General features: G+C 41.0%; 1 protein-coding gene across 1 annotated transcript; it reads left to right on the forward strand.

Moving 5' to 3' along the window:
- The first annotated feature begins 324 nt into the window (after window positions 1–324).
- Window positions 325–2,676, forward strand: foxg1a (forkhead box G1a). The gene has a single exon (XM_047016665.1). The coding sequence runs from the start codon at window positions 542–544 to the stop codon at window positions 1,763–1,765; it is 1,224 nt and encodes a 407-aa protein (XP_046872621.1). The 5' UTR covers window positions 325–541; the 3' UTR covers window positions 1,766–2,676.
- Window positions 2,677–15,653: the final 12,977 nt, after the last annotated feature.

Consider the following 15,653-nt stretch of genomic DNA (forward strand, 5'->3'; position numbering starts at 1 on the left):
TGTTTGAGACATAAAGTAGTACCTCTTTTCGGCGGCTACTTTACAGTTTTTCTCTTGTGTTTATCGCCCACGGTCTGTAACACGCTTTTGTGACGCTAAGAAATGTTGGGTAAGCAATCTAGAAATATCAGAAGCAGTGACATGGATTTAGGTGGTGTGATCTATTTTCTTGGTATGCTTTTGGTCCGAGGTAAAGGAACTGCCTTTGTTGATGGGGGTGAGTGCGTTCTACATTGCAATGGAGGTTGTGTGTGTGTATCCTTGCGCACTTGGACAACTGCTAAGAACTGCTCCACGATTGGTTGAAACCTAGGAGGACGCGTTAATACTTATGGTGCTGTGGTTGGCTGCGCACTGTAAAGGTTCAACCAATTTTTTTACAGCTTAGTGTCTGTGGCTCCGTAATTAATTGTAGCTATCTGTCTCCTATCGATGTGTTTTTTAAGACCATGAAATAGTTGTTTTTTATTTGCAGAGTTGCCGGCGATAGAGATTGAGACCCAACTGTGCTGCTGGTTACTGCCATTATACCTTGCGTGTGATGTTGGATATGGGAGAACGGAAAGAAGTGAAAATGATTCCTAAATCGTCGTTCAGTATAAACAGCCTGGTGCCTGAAGCCGTCCTAAATGATAACCACCGACCAGTCCCCGAGGAAGAGGAGAAGATGTCTCAGCCTGCACTACAGGACACTAAGTCGGAGAACACTTGCACTAAAAGTGACAACAATTCCAACCAGGAATCGACTTGCAACGACGAGAAGGAAAAAACGGATGAGAAGAAGGATTGCAAAGACGGGGAAAGTGGTAAAGACGGAGAAAAGAAAAACGGCAAGTATGAGAAGCCGCCTTTTAGTTATAACGCTCTTATTATGATGGCGATCCGACAGAGCCCGGAAAAACGACTAACGCTGAACGGTATTTACGAGTTTATCATGAAAAACTTCCCCTACTACCGAGAGAACAAGCAGGGCTGGCAGAATTCCATCAGGCATAACCTCAGTCTGAACAAATGTTTCGTTAAAGTCCCGCGGCACTACGATGACCCGGGCAAGGGGAACTACTGGATGCTTGACCCCTCAAGTGATGATGTCTTCATCGGTGGAACGACGGGCAAACTTCGCAGGAGATCCACAACATCTAGGGCCAAGCTGGCGTTTAAGCGGGGCGCTCGCCTAACCTCTGGCCTCACTTTTATGGACCGGGCAGGGTCTTTATACTGGCCTATGTCCCCGTTTCTGTCTCTTCACCACCCCAGGGCCAGCAGTGCCCTGAGCTACAACGGCACATCATCAGCCTATCCTAGTCACCCCATGTCCTACAGTACAATGTTGACTCAGAACAGTTTGGGGAACAACCATTCTTTCCCTTCCTCGAACGGACTGAGTGTTGACAGACTGGTAAATGGAGACATCCCTTACGCCACTCATCACCTCACAGCAGCGGCGCTGGCGGCCTCCGTGCCATGTGGTCTATCTGTGCCCTGCTCCGGGACATACTCTTTAAACCCGTGTTCCGTTAACCTACTAGCTGGACAGACAAGTTACTTTTTCCCCCACGTCCCCCATCCGTCCATGACGTCTCAGAGTAGCACCACGATGACTGCTCGAGCCACCTCCTCCTCCTCCCCGCAGGCTCCCTCGTCCCTGTCCTGCGATTCCTTACGGCCTTCCCTTCCCAGCTTCTCTTCAGGACTGTCCGGAGGCCTGTCTGACTACTTTACACATCAAAATCAAGGTTCATCTTCAAATCCACTTATACACTAACAAAACATCCACATGGAGCAGACTGTAAGTGAACATTTTACACCCATTTACCTTGTAAAATATCCTATAAAAGAGAGACTTAAGAACAAAGAGAAAACAAAACGAAAGCAGCCCGAAGTCCAGGTATTTTTTATTGATATTCTGCATTTATTTCTGTGTATATATGTCAAGTGTCGGGGAGGTGTTTATGGTTCCACTGTCAGCAACGTGCAATGTGATGAAAAAAAAAGAGAAAAACGTATAGGTTTTTGAAGAGGCATTACCTTTAGAATGTGTATTTAAATAGTGTCTGCAGATTTGCCTAATTTTTTAAATATTAAAAATATCTAATACCATCACATCAGCCACCAGTGGCCATGTTTGCAGTATTATCACGTATATCATGCGTGCACTGGTGGTGGAAATATGATTTGTGAAAAATTAAAGACTAATTTTTGTTTTCATTTTCAAATAAATGTGTTTTCAAAAAATGCAGAATGCCCATACCAACCTATGGCTCTTATTATTTTGTCCTCTCTCCCATTAGGAACAATTAGTACTTGATACAATCATTTATATTTTCTACACGATACTGTTACTTTTTGGACCAAAGAATCGGTTTAGATGATACTCGAGAGTTCAGTATTTCAGCAGCAGCATAAGACAGGGCAGATAGGAAGGGGACAAAATGAATGAATGCCTCTGGCCTGTGTTGTGCATATTTTACTGTATGTGATCACCACCCGATCGCATTCTTTTTTGTAATTAGTGACATGTCAATACCTATTGTAATTATAGGTTAACTTTGCGAACGTGTAACCCGTGTTGAGCAAATGCCTCATAAAAATATGGAGTGATTGTTTATGTCGTCTCTTTAAATTTCATGGTTGTGATATTGTGGTCTTTATTCCCGTGTTTGTCGCTTAAACTGTTAATCGATCAAAAATAAAAGAATAGGTTACGTTCTTATCCAACCTTTGTCTTTATTAACATTCCTTTATGATAGAGAAACGTTTGGCTTCTCTTTTGCATGTCTTTGAGCGTGGACTGTATGGGCGACAGGCTGGGTGGCTGTGACTTGGGCCTTGTCCGAGGGGGACTTTTCTATACACCGTCCGTCTTTTAGAGGAAACTGTCACTAAACTATATCACATGCTCATTTCTCATTTGGCCTACGTCTATTTATATGTGAAGGAAATAATCCATGGTAGATCCACGCGACTAGTAGCCTATGATCAACTTAATTGAAGTTACATGCATGCGCTGTACAGTTGTACGAAAAATGCTCTGCTATGCTGCTGTGCTTCAGGGCTCGTGAAGGCCAGTTCATATTTTGTTTCCGTATGTGATGCTTTGAGAACATACAAATGAAACCGGTATTTGTGAGAATTTTTGTGCTCCTTCTTACTCCCTCTAGCATCCTATATTGGAGGCTTTTGATGGTTTGGCTATTGTGTATTAATTGTTCCGCCATAGTGAGAAAGAGAGCGATAGAGATACTGTGAGACAAATCCTTTCTTAGAGAGGTTTGTCAACCATTGTCCGCCATTTGTTTGAGGAAAATGTATTGTCTTACCTTATGATGTTTATGGGAAAGAGATGCACTTCTGTATTGACTTTGAACAAGTAGGCCAGGATCTGTAGCCTTTCCCTTTCTGCTGACAATTAGTTGTGTTCATTAGAAATAGAATAGACCTGGTGGTCAGGCTTGTATCCACAATAAAACACAACAAAGCTCAACTCTCAGCTCTACGCGGCCAACAATTTGTTCATTTCCTAAAGAGGCATCGTGTTAAATGAGTCCAACTGTAATGCAATAACCTCACTGCTTTTCACAATGGGCCGGTGGAACTCAATATCTCCCTCGCAAGATGCTATCGTTCAAATGTTAAATGGGGTGACCACTCAAAAGACAATGACTAAAGGGCTTGGGTTAAAAGTACAAGGGACATATCTTCCCATACTTTATTGTTACTTCATTTGTCAATTTGAAGTTTATTTGATCCAATATGTTAACAGAAGATTTGGAGGGGTATGCCAACGCGCTATATGCCAACAAACAATGACATTGGTCAACTATTTATTATTTGTTCTAAGCAAGAACAATATTATGCAATCTAATTAATTGTATTAATGTATTAATTAATTGTATTAATTAGAGTGCCTTGTGTTAAGATGAACGTTTCAATATTTGAATGTTTTAATCAAGCAAACACCTTTTGTTAAGGAAGTGAAAATGTATGATTAGCCCATTTTAGATATAAAATATTAACTTTGACAAAAATAGGCCTACTACTATCACTAATAATGATAATAAATATTTCTTATTTCTCTTATTAGGCTAAAATAATTGTACATTTTTTATAGCTGTATACCAATAACGATAATAGGCTAATCATTGTATTAAAAAATATATATATTATTATTTTTAGTATTATTATCATTACCTATTATTGAGACATTTAGTAAGGTCTGATACTTGACCTTCCTGAGAGAAGTAGGCCTACATTTAAATATATCAAGACGCAAGAAACCAACAATAAGTATTTATTTATTAGCTTGTATTTTACGTTTCAGACACAATTAGCAACCAATAGCCTACACCTGAGCCACAAAGAGTATTCTGTATCATTTAGAACAAAGCGTCAATTGAGGGATTGCGTGCCTATGGTCTTTAGGATTGAGTAACCTCAGATTGCATACCGGCAGGTATAGTGTCTTTGGAGACACTATACCTGACCAAGCCCATGCGTGTCTCTGAAAAAAAAAACTGATTTTGAGTTTTAATGCTTATTCAGTGCAAATAAACAGTAGGCCTAACGGTCATTTAGTTTCCTTCCCAGTGATAGGCTACATGTGTACGCATGTCTTTCTAAACAACCCTGTAGCTTCTGTCTGGTATTCTAACCTTATAGGCCTTGTTCAGTTTTCAAACTGGCTGTGGGCTGAGGCTACAGGGACATAAACCTAAGCCTGCCTGTGTCGTTATAGTGAAATAAAATGTTAGCCTACATTTTCATAGTTTATGTGTTATAATCAAAATATGCCTAATGTTGTCAACGTACGACCGGCTTGTTCTTCTAGTAGTCTGTAATATTAAGATAGTGGCCTAGATAATTTGGATCATTGTTATTATATAGGCCCTATCTTAAATTACTCACCATTAACTATATCCTGTAAGGGTCCTATAAATTCATACCTTCACGTATCAGGCTAAAGTTAAATGGGAAGCAACATTTAAATTTGACTTTAATGTATTACTCTTATGCATTTAGATCTGTGCTACAGTGGCTACTCTTCGGAAAAGATTTAGCTTGAAACCCGCACAAATACGGACTTTCATAAGATTACACTGCTAGAGTCGGTTAAGACAGAGCAAGAGGAGGATGTAGGCTACACTTGATCTTAGCCGACAAAGGTGATGAAACTGACAATTCTGAGGTGCCGCAAGCACGGGCCTTAGAACTAAATCTGACCTCAAAACTCGACTGTCATTTTAACAACGGAAACACCACAGCAAAGCATAACAACGCAACAATAGGAAAGGCTTTAATAATTTAGGGAATTTATAATAACACACTCATAATATTAATAAAAACAACAGCCTGCGAATAATTTTCCGTTAACCTATTATTGCATGCATAAAAGCATGATTACACTAGATTATTATTTTAGCTACGATCAATGTCGTATTAAAAATCTTCATTTTAAAAGCCATAGTCTAAATTTGGATTAAGAACGCGGAAGTAGCCTATCCACCAAAGGGCTGTCTTCTCATTTTCTTGCAGTGGGGATTGTCAGCCAAGATTGTGTCTTTGTCCTGTGTACTGCGTGTAGGTCCTAAATCGACAGACTGGGGGCGCTAGAATCTTGTAGAGAGTTAAAGCAGTTAGGAGTTCGGATGTCATGCTTTGATACTTGTTTGATAGTCTTATCTTCCTTGCTCGTGGTCGACAGGGTGAAAATGGTTGGAGGAGCATGAGGAGGTTGAATGGACAAGGTGCAGACAAAGCTATTTCAATAATTTCAATCAGGATCCAATCTAGTAGGCTACAAACTCTGAGGCTCTTATTCGACGGAGACTCAATGACTTGAAGTCTAATTGTAATTTTGGAATCCACATTGTCTTAAATAAATGCTTATTGTGTTATTATTTTATGTGGCTAATTCACCTCTCTCTTTCTCTATACCCCTCCACCACCGCCTTCTATCTCTGTGTGTCTGTGCGTGTGTGTGTGTGTGTGTGTGTGTTTCTGTGTTTGTAAAGTGTTCAGATCGCCATTATTTTGTTCAAGCATGTCCGACTTAGGACCACATCAATAGTAATTAAATGTTGGAATGTCAGTTGAAGTTTTCTGCAAATAGCCTGCATGGTCAACTCATTCTACGTGTCACTTAAAGCAACAGGCTACATGGCCATCACCGACTACAAGAGGTGAAGGATTTGTTGTAGCCCGGCTGCATTTCTGTGCATGAGGTTCGTGTGAACGAACAAGAAAACATTCGACAGATCGTGAATAATCGTTTTAATGAGTGTAAAGCGTGCGACTTGGTGCACCGAGCTGTCGGGTTAAACAAACAACCCGCAGCCATGACGAAATCCGATTGTTTAAGTGCAAAGTGGTGTCAATTCAATTTCCGTAAAAACTACAGATCTTAAACAACGGAGCCCAAATCCTTTTAATATGACATTGCAATATTATCTTAAAGTGAATGTGATCTTTATTTGTGTTATTATAAAATGCACGGACTTGAATGCTGATGCGTGTTTTTCAAGTATCAATTAATAATGAATCTCCAATTCTCACTTGACCTCACAGGTTTACTTTTCCAGAACATCTTATGAGATCATGTACGATAATTTATCGATTTAAATTGTGATGAAATATGGTAGACTATAGACTAAAATCTCAAATGTATTTGCAACGCAAAACTGAAGTCTAATATTAGAAAAACGACAGTAGGCTATAGCCTATAGGCCTATACGCGTAAACATAGCTTAGAATAACACGGCTAAAGACTTTTGTTAATTATTAAAATAGTATAGGCATACAAAACAAACGGTAAACATATTTTGAGTAAAAAATCAAGTAAATTATAAAGAATCTGAACATTGTGTTTGTTGGTGATTTTTTGGGACCTGTCTGTTGTCGTAGATAGGACCTATATGTCTATTGATTTGGGCTATGGAGCAGGGTGACAATCTTAAAAATGACCCCGGATATTGATGTACAAAATCTTACACTGGCACACAACTTTTTTCAGTCTTTTTTATTTTTGTATTACCTTAAACATTGTGTGTAGGCCTACGTGTGCGCGCAGAGTTGGCCAACCTTGGCTAATGGTTGCATGCAAGCACTATGTTTGACTACAAGGTGAAGTTGGCCGTTACTGGAGTACAAGGTTAAAGGCAACATGCACACTCACCCACAGTTGCTTTAACAAAACTTTTACATTAGGCTACCATTTGACCAACACCATCATCGATAACCAACTGAAATGTATTTATGGTTAATTTGAGAATTAAGTGTATTTTTTAGGGCTACATCTTCACCTCCTTCTGTGTCACCTGCCATGGGGTTCCTCGTTAAAATTCCGTCAATCCCGCGTCAGGGAGACTTCTTGAAGTTTCTGCATTCGTTCTGTTTGTTGATCGATCCCACTGCTCACCTGAAGATTGCACGCTTGACTGATGCTCAGTTTGAATATCAGTTTGTCAACCAAAATCCAAATAGGCAATAATGACTCTGTATGCATGCGTTTTTGCTTAAAGGCTACTTCTGACAGGAGGTGTATTCAAGCGCTTTTCCATTCCTGCTGGCCTGAAGGTTTAGAGGCAATAATCCAACAGAAACTATACAGACATTTTCAGATATTTTCAGGCCATGCATTATCGGACAACATTAAATAGTGTAGCATGTTTATGTGGTGGACTAGTTTGTTCAAGGGGCCATCACCGGAGTTGTGGGGAACCTGATCTGCCTCACAATGTTTTGCATGCACTGAATTGGGTATAAACTGAGGATGCTGTTTGTGCGTTGAATTATTGTTATCGCCTTACTACTAAATTCGCGTGTTGGCAGTAATTAGCCTAAGCTACAATGAATCGGTTTTGCAAGCCTGCTATCTAAATTCCATTACATCACATCAAGTGCGTACAGCAATTTGTTCTCTGTTATTTAGTGTGTGTATTTTGGTAGGACTCGTATGTGGGACAACGTTCACATCAATCAATCCACGGCTCTGGTTCACAACTCTGACGGTGCATTAGATGAAACCTGTGATTCATTCGAAACAAACATATGAGGTGAGGAATTAGGCATAGCCCATCCCAGAAACATACACAGCAACAATCCAACTGGATGTTGTCGATTTCTTATTTGAATAATATTAAGCCTATATGTGAAGGCTATATGATTTATTTACCAGTTATTCCAAACCCCTTTTTATTTTATTTTTGGAACAAATTAATATTGCAGGCCTATTTATAATACAGTCTGTGATAAGAGCCATGTAGCAACATTTACGTTCACAGTTTCTTGGCTTGCCTACTATAGGCTATTTAAAATCACTGCAATGTAAAATGCTGCCTATAAGTCTAGAAAAGTAATGATTATAACATAGGTTTAATATAATTGCTGCATGCCATAGTCACTGTTATTGTTCTCTGTTGTTGTGTTACTAATGTTTAAACCGAACTTTCACAACCTCTAGAACTATACAATGCTTAAAATATAAAGGAATCTTTGCAGGTTATATGCTGTTTGTGTGGTGCCTATCGCCTGGCTGAAAACTAACCCTCTCACTCTCTCTCCAGCTCGAGTTGGTAAGATGATATTTGGAAATGAACCGCAACGGTCGACCTCCACTTAGTACATTAACACTGTAGAGGATCATTCCGTCGTAAGTGCATTCGCAGTCATTGCATTGTAGTGAACATATTTAAGTATTGGTAAACAAAAGCAATTTTCTTGCCCCCCCCCCCCACACACACACACACACACCACCCAAACATATCGTATAGCCTACATACAGATCCTGAAGAAGGAAAATGGCAAAGATTTGCATTTCCGATAACTCGCACCATATTCACCTAACCATTGACCCCTTATCCTATGTAATACACAACTCAAAGCTGTATGACCATAAAAACGACACTGGCTAATGATAAACAGCCATAACTCGTCTGCAAATGCCTAAAGTAGGCTACATTTTAAACATGTAATGGAGCCAGAAGACTAAAGGCATGTAGTCCCTATGCCTCATGAACATTCTTAATGACTTACCCTGGGGCAGTGCTATATCTATAGGGCTATGCTCCTATTATGACATCCATATGAACTGAAACCTAATCAATACATCTGATTGAATCACTTCCTGTTTAATGCGTTCAAAGACGCTATGTTATTTCTTAAACACTTCCCGAATTCTTGGAAATTAAACAATGTGTTGCATGAATCTACAGGAAAAAATATAGGCTATGTATTTTGCACTTTATGTTCAGGTAAAAATCTTTGCTAATTAGCCTAATTGAAAACGAGTTAGGCCTTTGTGAGAAGCAATATACATTTATTAATTTATCGTTTCCACTGCCATTGCGTTCATAGTTTTGTTGGCCTATTCACTGGTCTACCCTCCTGGTGTGACGTGTAAACTAGTCTACACTGTGGGGAGGATTATTCTCCAATGACACAACAGACAGTGCGTAATATCAGGGATTAAACCCATATGCCTAAACAACGACCGTAGTATTGCTATTTGTCCTATTGGCCTAAAACCGACAACAACGTAATTCACTAGCCTCACATACTATTTTCTCTATTCACGTAGAAATGGAGGACATATTCTTTTATTCCGTGTTTTGGGGGTTAGGCAGGTTGTCTATCAGAGCAGTGCAGGCGACAGTCAGTCTACAGGCCGTAAGATGATCTGTAGAGTGCTGGAGGAAAACGGGCAAGATTCCGGGCTTGCAAGCCGAGATATCGATCTACCTCAACCACCTAGACAAAGCCTCACCTGTTTCCTCTGTCCATACTTTATTTTATGCAGTCTAATGCTTGTTTTGTTTGACTTTTCTTTTATTTCCGTGGATCTGAGCTTTGATACACTTTTGGGACTACATAAACAGGGTGTTCTATCTGGACATCCCCTTCTCCCGTCGAGCTCCGGTGGCAGAGAGAGAGATCAAGACCACCCCTCTCCCCGCCTCACGGCTCACAGCGGAACAGAAAATTGCTCTCCGTTGTGTCTCGAATCAGGCCAGCCATAAAAGTTTTCATTCAGAAGAGCAGTGTCCAATAACATCCAACGTGAGATACAACTAATTACTCCATTATGGCCCCCAGTTAATGTTTCATAAATTGGATCCACTAAAAGGTCGTTTATTATTTATCAGGCTTCTCCTTGAGCTGCTTGTTAAACATATCAAGATTAGTTTCTGGGCCTTGTTTGGCCCAGCAGAGGCACGCCACAGTCTTGGCTACAAGCGTGCCACCGGCGAACGTTTTTAAAACCTTTCTCAAAATTGTTTTGAAACATAGAATATTACATAACAATTTTGACTCTGGTAAAGTTAACTCTAGTTAGTAATTTAAATATTTTTTAGGTACAGACAATTTAAATCTAGAATATGATTATTTTCATAACAGTCATAATTATTGGTGCCTGGTGTACATCTCGAATGAACTCAGTTTAGCAGACTGAGACTCTCAGCTGAATGAATGCTGGCCCGGCAGGCATCCAGCCGCTGGTGCACCTGCCATGATGTTCCTTCCCTCCCTACATGATCGTTCTGTGTTTACATCACATTCAGTGATCCAAATCAAGACTCTACATAATTATGTATGCCCATGCCATAAAATCCCACTGAAGACTGACTGTCACCGCTAATGTATGGTCTATGCAGTATTTTAAATACATGCCTGCATTTTCCTTTGGAATCAGGGAAGAATTACAGGTATTTGCGTGATTCGTGATCCACAGACAGATCCGTAAAGTGGATAGCGCGTGCATTAGCGCCCATGAGCGCGTATAGGGGTCAGAGCTCTTAACTATCTAATTTAAGTAACTAGATTCCCGAAATTATACAATTCCTCAAGCATTTGAACTAAAGTTCATCATTACACCAGTAGCCTAACGCAGACAGTTGGCTAATTCTAATGTGTAAAGGCTTTGGAACGATTATATATTTATAATGTGTGTGAGTGAGTGTGTGAGTGTGTGTGTGTGTGTGTGTGTGTGTGTGGTGGTTATGAGATGATGGTGGCTGCAGCACTGTGGAAACAGGGGTGTTTGGGGTCCCCTCTGCCTGACCTGAGCTACCATCTCTCTAATGGTCTGTTCACGAGCCTGTGACTCTCTTTCTCTTCCCTCTCTCTTTTTCTTTATCTCTCCCTCTCTCTGTCTCGGCACCACAGTTCATCCCTCTGTTTCTCTACCTCTGTTTCAACCCTTTGCGCCCCCTACTCTCTCTCTCGCTCTCTCTCTCTCATACACTTTCAATCTCTCTCTAAGGTTATCTGTAAAGTAGGATTGGTAGAGAGATAAGGAAACAGAGTGTTCTCGTTCATCATGGGTAATAATGATGCAGAAACAGCCTCCAACCTATGTGTCCTCCCAGCGCCAACATTGCTGAAACCTCTCATCGTTTCATCTGGTGTTGTACTCCTCTCAGTAAATAATCACTACAATCTCAACAGTCGTCATCGAATGTCGGGCACTGGCCTATCATTCAGGCAGCCTTCTCGTCCTCACGTCCTCCAATTACAACAGACACTGACTCCACTAGATATTGCTTGTTAGAGTGCTCCTGTGTAAACTTTGCTAAGCGAAAAAGCTGACAGTCGACGTGTCTACTAGGATGGGAATAGATGTGTCCAAAGACAGAAGAATACATCTACGAATTTGTGTTTTTTAATTTTGTGCAGACATTTCCAGCACAGACTCTATAGTTCATGACTTTGGGGCTTTACGGTCTACGCTGCATATTCATGTGACCAGGATGCTGTTTTTACTGGAGGATTGTTGTGGGTGAGGCATACAAACATTGAACAGCTTGTTGTCCTAGTTGTGGTGGTGATGTTTATAAAGATTAGCTCCCAACAGAAACACACACGCCAGTGACTCACAGCCACAATCACGGACAGGCATGCGTCCTTTACAGAGCCACATCAGATTGGAGCATAGCTTCATTGAAATAGAAGCAGTGGCGTAACTATAGGGAGTGCAAGGAGTGCAGCTGCACTAGGGCCCGTGGCGAAAGGGGGCCCGTCCTCGATCTCACCGTTAAAGTGAGACAACTTGACCGGGCCCCTTGAGGCAATCTGACCGGGCCCCTTGCACCGCTGTAAAACCGTAAGTTGAAGATCCCATATGATCCAGTGTTATCAATTCGCAAACATTTCTCAATTATGGTGTCAGTTATTCAGAATTATGAGCTATCACCTGCCCAATAAACATTTTAAAAACAGTCAGTGTTAACAACAGCAAATAATTAATTTTTCCTCATTTGCCTTTTGCTGAATGAAACAAATGTCGTTTTTATTAAGTAATATTGCCCTCGAAAAATAGCAAGGATGTCTGGGTAATATTGTTGTCAAAGATTCCCGCCCACCCACACACGATTGTTCCCATCCAGTTGTTGGAATACCACAGACAGTTGTTGTTGGGATACTACAGTTGTGTTGCATTAGCGTTTTGAAGCGAATTAGGCTACCCCATGCCATGCCCTTTAACATAAAAGTGGCTCCAGAAAGCGGCAGGAACGAAAAGAGCAATTTGTAAGTGGGGCAAAGCTGTCAAAACTATCCTCATTTGGATTGTGGCGAAGCGTGTTGAAGAGGACGCTACGTCTGACCCCCAGCTCGGCAACAGCAATGAGTGTGAAACTCAGCCACCAGGGTAGGCTAATAATTACATAACGTTTACTGTCTGGTGTATGCAGTTGACATATGGCTATTAAACGTCATAAAAATGCACATATAGGCCTAGGCTACCAGGCAGCGGCCAGGTTAGATATAGTAAACTATGTGCAGGATGTAGTCGGAAAATAGCTGAAGCTAGATAGACTAAATGTAAACTAGCATATTTAACGAACAAAAAATCAAATATTCACCATCGAAGTGACAGTTTTTTTTTACTAGTACCCAGATAGCACACATGACAGATCGAAACGTCATTCATAACGTCGGATAAGCCTTGGTAAATGATCAGATTTTCTTCTCATCTCTGTGCTCTATTTCAAATGTCGCAGATACGTCGGCTCATGACTGACTGTTCCATTATACTCATTCCGTGTTGTAGCAAGCATAATCTAGAGCCAGAGACTCGCGAGTCAGAGCCGTTCACTTTTGAAAACCGTAATCTATCTTCACATAGAAGGAGCAGTCGTTACCCTTAATTGTACATCATGAGTAGCCTAAATTTCCTTGCGCATCGCTAAACTGAAAACTCAATAATTTCGCCTGACGATAGGTCGGTAAGGGGCCCGTTGGTGAGATCTGCACTCGGGCCCGCCAAGTCCTTGTTACGCCGCTGAATAGAAGTATTATTTTATATCTCTCTAACATTTAAATAACCTAGCAAGTCAATCAATTGTAGCATTTTATAAAGTCATCATTAAAAACCCACCAACTCAAATTTCGTGATTTAACAAGAGGGTCCAGGTGGCCAAAAAAGCACCGACCACGACCAACACTCGCTCTTTCACTCCTTCCCCATTTCCCTGTACAGGTTTGTGTACCGCCGTTAGCATGTTGAGAGTACAGTAGTGTGTCATTGTGGTGAGAGAGCGAGCTGTAGTGGACTTCTGCTGCTCTAAAACATTGGGCGTCTCCGGAGAGCAGCCATAATCATACTATGCACACCTGCCAGCCTCTCGAGCTCGCAAAATACACCTTGCTTTAACATGGCTAAAGATAGTTAATCCCAGATCTTTTCCAAACATGTATCAAGTAAAAACGGGATTGCAATTCATGTAGTGTAGCCCTATGAGCATAGTTTTTGCAGGGTCATTCCAGTCATTTGCTACCAGCGCATGATGGTGGCTGTGTTACCTTTAAGAATGTGCTCTACTACCAACATATCTCTGTTGTTAGTCTCCATCCTCCCAAAACAATAAGATGGCGTGTTGTGACTGTGAGACCGGCAGTGGATTTGTCATGTATTTCCCTCTCCCTCTCTCTCTCCTCACCCTCCTACCTGTCTTCCTTATCCCGTGCTCTCAAGCGCTCTCTCTCTCTCTCTCTCTCTCTCTCTCTCTCTCTCTCTCTCTCTCTCTCTCTCTCTCTCTCTCTCTCTCTCTCTCTCTCTCTCTCGCTAGCTCTCTCTCTCTCTTTCTTCACTGTCTCCGACGTTTGGAGCGGCAGTCTCCGGTTCCGCCCCGTGATGTGATGCTCACCCATGCTGCGCGTGTTTACCGTCGTAATCAAGGTCCATGTAACTTGTTTGTGAAATGTTGTGCCTTTATGTTTTAGAGGTGCTATATAATTTGCAAATAGTGGGGCATGAAGTCACAGTTTGATTAAATTGCTGTCTGCAAAAAGATGAAAACAAAAGAAAGGATTGTACTAACAGAAGAGATGTTTGCAGTGTTTGACAATAAAGTGATATCTGTCTACAAGACAAAACATATAATTCCGCAAATTCTAAAAATATGCATTTGGTTTTTAATAGTTTTAACGCACATATATAGGATGTTTAGCGAGTGAACACCTGATAACATATGGCTTTTGCAATCCCACAAACCTATAAACTCTAACCCTAGATGTTTAACATCTTAATTTTAACTGAAAAAAGCGTGATTATTTTTTTTGCTGTTTTGTTCGATATCCTGATGGAACAGTCTATCCTTGGTGATAAATTGGCGAGAGCTTCTGGGTTACTAGAAAAGTGTTTCCCCAACATGTCCCGAAGTTTGCTGACAGAAAGACGGCTGCGCCTCCAAACAGTCTCCGCTGTGTGCGCAGCGGCCCGGCCCCAGGGACCGGCCTGCCGGGGGCTCAGTCACACAGACACGGGTCAGGGGACTCTTCTACCCACCCTGATTATACACGTCACTTCAAAATAGATGCTGCAAAAATTACACTCTAAATGTTTATTTTCTCTTATAAAAAATGTGGTTAAATATATAAATGGGGGAGGCCGGTTCAGGTTTTTTGTTAACAGGGTAAGTGTTTTAAGGGTCAGAAGACTTCTAATAATAAACCTAGGTTGCATCTGTTTTGTTACATGTTTTTTGACACGTTGCCACGACTGTCTCATTTTTTTAAAAGTGCAAATTACATTAACCTGTTTTTTCCACGCACAGAAACTGATTACATTTATATTCTAATGCTATGCAATTCTTTTGTCTTTGCAGTGACACATTTATTTCGTTTGCGTTGTCTTTCTCTGGCTTGCCTTATATGATTTAATCAAAGAAAGTATATATTCCATGAATTTTAGATGTTGCCTGTTTTAGGTCTTATTTTGTTTTATATTGAGTAATAGTGCTGCATGTTGACTACGTTAACGTTAATCAGCACCCGACTGTAACACAGGGGCAGGTGTTGTTGTTAAGGGCTGGGAGACCCCAGCTGCACCCCACCATACTAATAGCGGATTTGAAACTTGTGAACACGTTGCAGAGGAAGATGGAATCCACCAGGGATGACATTTGCCTTGTTCCCCAATACCCAGAGCACGAGATTAAACCTTGTCACTGTTGACATGTCTGCCAGTCGTCCTCCGACACAGCTCCAATGTAACTTTCCCCGTTAATAATAAGCTTTCAGGGAGTCTCTCTCCCCCATGCTCCCTTGGTGCCTTCACCTGAAAACGCAACGACGGGAAAAAAAAGACTTTTGTCAGAGGTCTTGCTGTGAAGGTTTCTGAAATTTGTGAAAATAAAAGGATGCAGACACTCCTCCCA

Source organism: Hypomesus transpacificus, chromosome 3 (genome assembly GCF_021917145.1).
Source record: "Hypomesus transpacificus isolate Combined female chromosome 3, fHypTra1, whole genome shotgun sequence".
NCBI lineage: Eukaryota > Metazoa > Chordata > Actinopteri > Osmeriformes > Osmeridae > Hypomesus > Hypomesus transpacificus.